Source organism: Ornithodoros turicata, chromosome 3 (assembly GCF_037126465.1).
Source record: "Ornithodoros turicata isolate Travis chromosome 3, ASM3712646v1, whole genome shotgun sequence".
Taxonomy (NCBI): Eukaryota; Metazoa; Arthropoda; class Arachnida; order Ixodida; family Argasidae; genus Ornithodoros; species Ornithodoros turicata.
The window spans coordinates 65,746,219-65,750,756 of record NC_088203.1 but is presented as its reverse complement, the minus strand read 5'-3'; the positions used below and the strand labels follow the sequence as shown (position 1 = coordinate 65,750,756).

The 4,538-nt window shown below is 53.4% G+C and overlaps 1 protein-coding gene across 1 annotated transcript; it reads right to left on the bottom strand.

The window, feature by feature from the left end:
* Positions 1-1,740: 1,740 nt before the first annotated feature.
* LOC135389579 (uncharacterized) lies at positions 1,741-4,050 on the bottom strand. Its single transcript, XM_064619614.1, has 3 exons — positions 3,520-4,050; positions 2,877-3,458; positions 1,741-2,697 (listed from the first exon to the last, which is right to left on the bottom strand). Exons 1-3 carry the CDS (start codon positions 4,048-4,050, stop codon positions 1,741-1,743), a joined length of 2,070 nt encoding a protein of 689 aa, XP_064475684.1.
* Positions 4,051-4,538: the final 488 nt, after the last annotated feature.

Here is a 4,538-nt window from a genome sequence, read left to right as displayed (position 1 = left end):
GCCGTGCAGGCTCTGAAGTGTGATCATGAGTATAGGCATCTGGGAATTTGATATTAACGGATCCGATGTTAATTCGATGTCTACTTCCTTAAGATTTGTGCGTCAGTGATGGCTCTTCCAGATTCCTGGTTACTGCGTGATACAATATTGGCATATATACATGACAAGGGGCTGAAAGCAAGGGCAGCTGAGTCGATGAAAGCACAATGTGCACGTATGGACGTGAAAACTAAACTGTTCTGTGCACTCCCGCTTTTTTATTTCGTGTTTGTTCATTTCCTATGAGTGTCGTGCTGATTGTCAGTATGTATTGTATTGTATTGTTCATCAACATTAATTTATCTTTAATAAACATACCCCCCATTAATTTATCAGTTGTTTTTGAGTATGTAATAATAAGCAGAGATAATCCCAGCAACGTGCGGTTGCCAGAAAAGCGCCGTTCTTCTCTTGACCTCTTTCTTTATAATAAATGTGAGGTCAGCGATCACATGACTTGATGACGTCATTACGCACGTGTGTCGTGACGTCACTGAATCACTGAACGAATCTTTTGAACGAATCACTAAAATGAACTGAATCAAATGAATCGATTCACTAAAAAGAGTCGTTTTGCCCATCACTACAGTTAAGTCAGTAGAGTTAGTTCGCTGTTAGCTAGTTACAGCCACACGTCAGTGATTACGTCATGTCCGTTGGAGTCGTGGCGCCGGTGGCGCTTGCATGGTTGCTTGCTGTGGTACGACGTCGCTTGTGTGCGTATACCCAAACGAAGGCTGCGTTCCAATACCCCGGTTAGTCGACTGCCTAGCGGTCTAACCGGAAGTGCCGCCATGTTAAGTCTCGTTCCAAATCTCGCCAAGTCCGCTATTCAGTCGGCTACCGCCTAGTGCGCATCGATGTAGTCTAGTTATACGCCTGACCATCTGACAGCCGGGATGGCTGACAGCGGGAAACGCTAGTGCCTGCTGCGCTTGCGCCGTACGCATTTCTAGCGTGAGCAACGAGATGGCGCCACAGGCGCCTCGGCTAGGCAAGCCTGTTCCAATAATGACAAGCAAAGGGGTCTACTCAGCTGCCTAGTCAGGCGGCTTCGCGGCCGCAAGGTATTGGAACGCAGCCGAAGTCTAGGAAGTTCGGTACCATGGTTTTGTCAGAGGTGCCACAGGAAATGAAAATATCCAGTAGCATATCGAATGCATCGCATATTCTGCATGGATGCATATTCAATATGCATATATGCTGTATAGCTCATGTACATATTTGTGCCTGTAGACACATAAAAGTTGTGCTGTTCATTCATTTCATACCATACTCATGCCACATTCATTTCAGTTCAAACTTGTGTAGTACATTCTGCATGCATGCAGTAAAATTGATTTTTTGTTGTGGCTCATAGGTGCGGATAAGTATTTGGGGCAGGCTTCGCTACCATTTATATTTACCTTGGCCTCGTCACACTGAACCTCACATGACGAAGTTGTTCTGAAGCCTCCTGTTCGATGTGCACCTAGCGAACGTATCGCTTCAAGAAAGAAGAGTAATGAATTCGGTAGTGTACCGCAGTGTCTATCTGCCAGATGGAAAGATAAATCAGTATCCTTCCATCACACGGTAACGAAAATCACCCCGACCAGCCACAGCGTCGAACAAATCGCCGCAAAGCATGGAAATGTGGCAAAGGTGCCACGGAAGAAAGAGCCGACAACCAGCTAGTTCTGTGTCAGAACTGAAAGTGATTTATTCCAGGTGCTCGGGTCTGCTGAGCGCTCGTCGTCGCTCGCTCCAGCGAGCTGGGCGCTCGTCGTCTGTAGGCGTCGAAGATGCTACAGGCCTCCCCCTAGACTGGTAGGTAACCAGAGGAGAATGCCGGGAGACTTTTCTTGAGGAGGGTAGTGACCGGGGAACCGGGCAAGGAGGAGGCGACGCGGGAAGATGGACGGGAGAGAGTAGTGCGTCGAAGTAGGCGGGCTTGACTCTTTCGGGCTTGTCTTTCGTGAGTACCTCCGGGCGGCCGTTGATGTCGACTGTCACAGTCGTCTCATCTTGCGCCAATAAGCGGTAGGGACCAGTGTACGCTGGGGTGAGTGGCGGCTTAACGTGGTCCGCGCGAACGAAGACGTGAGAAAAGGTCTTGAGGTCCGGGTGGACAAAGATCTTCCTATAAGAGGGCTGGCATGGGGAAACGTGCTGAAGATCCCGGAAATGGTCGCGAAGCTGTGCGGCAAAGTCATGAACACTGGGAGGCGCGGGGGAGGGGGAGCTGAGGAAGTCGCCGGGAAGCCTCAGCGGGCAACCAAATACCAAGTCCGCGGGGCTACACTGTAGGTCCTGCTTGAGGGAAGAGCGAATACCTAGGAGCACCCAGGGCAGGTGATCGACCCAATTCGTCGAGTCGCTTCTCGCGCAGATGGCGGCTTTCAGCTGCCTGTGCAGACGTTCGACCATGCCGTTCGCTGAAGGGTGGTAGGCCGTGGTCTTCGAATGCTGCGCGCCGATGGCAGAGAGGAGGGCTCCGAAGCTACGGGAGGTAAATTGGCGACCTCTATCTGTGGTGACGATGCCAGGGCAGCCGAAGCGCGCGACCCGACCGAAGAGGAATGCACGACCAACAGTGTCGGCCGTGGCGTCGGGGATCGGTAGCACTTCCGCCCAACGGGTAAACCTAGCAACACAGGTGAAGAGGTATCGGTTACCCTGCGAGATGGGAAGCGGCCCAACCAATTCCAGATGCACATGGTGGAATCGAGCTTCGGGAGGAAGGCGCCAGTCGGTGTCAGGGTATGACGGTGAACTTTTGTCCGTTGTCTTGCCATTCAAGACCGGGTCCAGGCCCGAACGTCCTTGTTAATGCTAGGCCAGACATAGCGGGATACAATGGCCATGTGGGTTGCACGCACGCCGGGGTGTGCCAGATTATGGTGCTGGGTAAAGATCCGGCGGCGCAAGGGTTCGGGGACGAAGGGGCGGGGGCAAGGCGTAGACGTGTCGCAGAAGAGAGGCTTTGTAAAGCCTGGGAGGGTCACGGGACGCAGCGCCAAAGAGGAAGTGCCGGAGAGGTGGTCGTTCAGCTCGGGATCTTGAGCTTGGGCGTCGCAGAGCTCCCCAATGTTCACCGGGGAGGGCAGGAAAGGAATAGCGTTGATGCGGGAAAGGGCGTCGGCGGCCGAATTCGCTATTCCGGGGATGTGGCGGATGTCGGTGCAGAATTCGGATATGAAGGCAAGTTGGCGGGTTTCACGTTCGCAGTAGCTGGAACGGTTGGCGGTGTACGCGAATGTCAAAGGCTTGTAGTCCGTCAGAATATGGAACTCACGGCCTTCCAGAAAGAAGTGGAAGTGTTTGACTGCGGCGTACACTGCGAGAAGTTCGCGGCCAAACGTACTGTAACGAACTTCCGCCGGTTGAAGGCGACGGGAAAAGAATCCGAGCGGTTGCCACTTGTCGTCAACCAACTGCTGCAGGACGGCGCCAATAGCTGTGGTAGAGGCGTCAGCCATCAAGCGAGTGGGTGCTGACGGGGAGGGGTGCAGACGGGGAGGGGTGCACAAGGGTGGCGTTCGCCAAGGACTCCTTAGCAGCGCAGAAGACCCTCTCAGCTTCCTCCGACCACGCCAGCAGAGCCGATGCCGACGTGCACTCCCTAAGGAGGTCGGTGAGAGGCTGGATGATGTGGGCGCAGTTGTGGATAAACCGACGGTGAAAATTCAGCAAACCCAAGAATTGTCGGAGCTGACGGGTTGTTTGCGGCCGAGGGAAGTCACGGATATCTTGTACTTTGGTCTCAAGAGGTCGAATACCATGTTGGTCGATGTGATGGCCGATGAATTTAGCTTCCGGCTGCCCAAAGCGGCATTTCTTCACGTTTATGACGAAGCCATGATCTTGCAGGCGTGTGAAAACTTGCCGAAGGTGCGCAATGTGCTCTTCCTGCGAGGCGCTTGCAATGAGAAGATCGTCTAAGTAGGCGTAAACGGATGGTAAATCGCGCAAGACGTCGTTGATAAAGCGCTGGAAGCTCTGCGCGACGTTGCGTAAGCCAAAGGGCATCTTGACGAACTCGAAGAGCCCAAAGGTCGTGATGACAGCTGTCTTCGGGATGTCGGGAGGGTGCACCGGTATCTGATTGTATGCCTTAACGAGATCGAGAGTCGTGAAAACAGTGCATCCAGCAAGGTCAGCGGTGAAGTCATAGTATATGGGGCAGAGGGTACTTGTCGGGAACGGTCTTGGTGTTAAGAGCCCGATAATCGCCGCACGGCCTCCAGTCGCCGGGGTCGGTCTTGGGAACCATATGCAATGGCGACGCCCAGCTACTAGAGGGCGGGCGGATAATGCCAAGTTCGAGCATATGCTCAAATTCCCGTTTGGCAATGGTGAGGCGGTCGCCATGCAGCCGACGGTAACGGGAAGACACCGGGGGACCAGTTGTGACGATGTGATGCGTGACGCTGTGTTTGACGGGAGCCTTGAGGTTGCAGGGCTTGGTTATGTCAGGAAATTCGTCTAGGATGGCGTCATACGGTGAAGTGGGACGC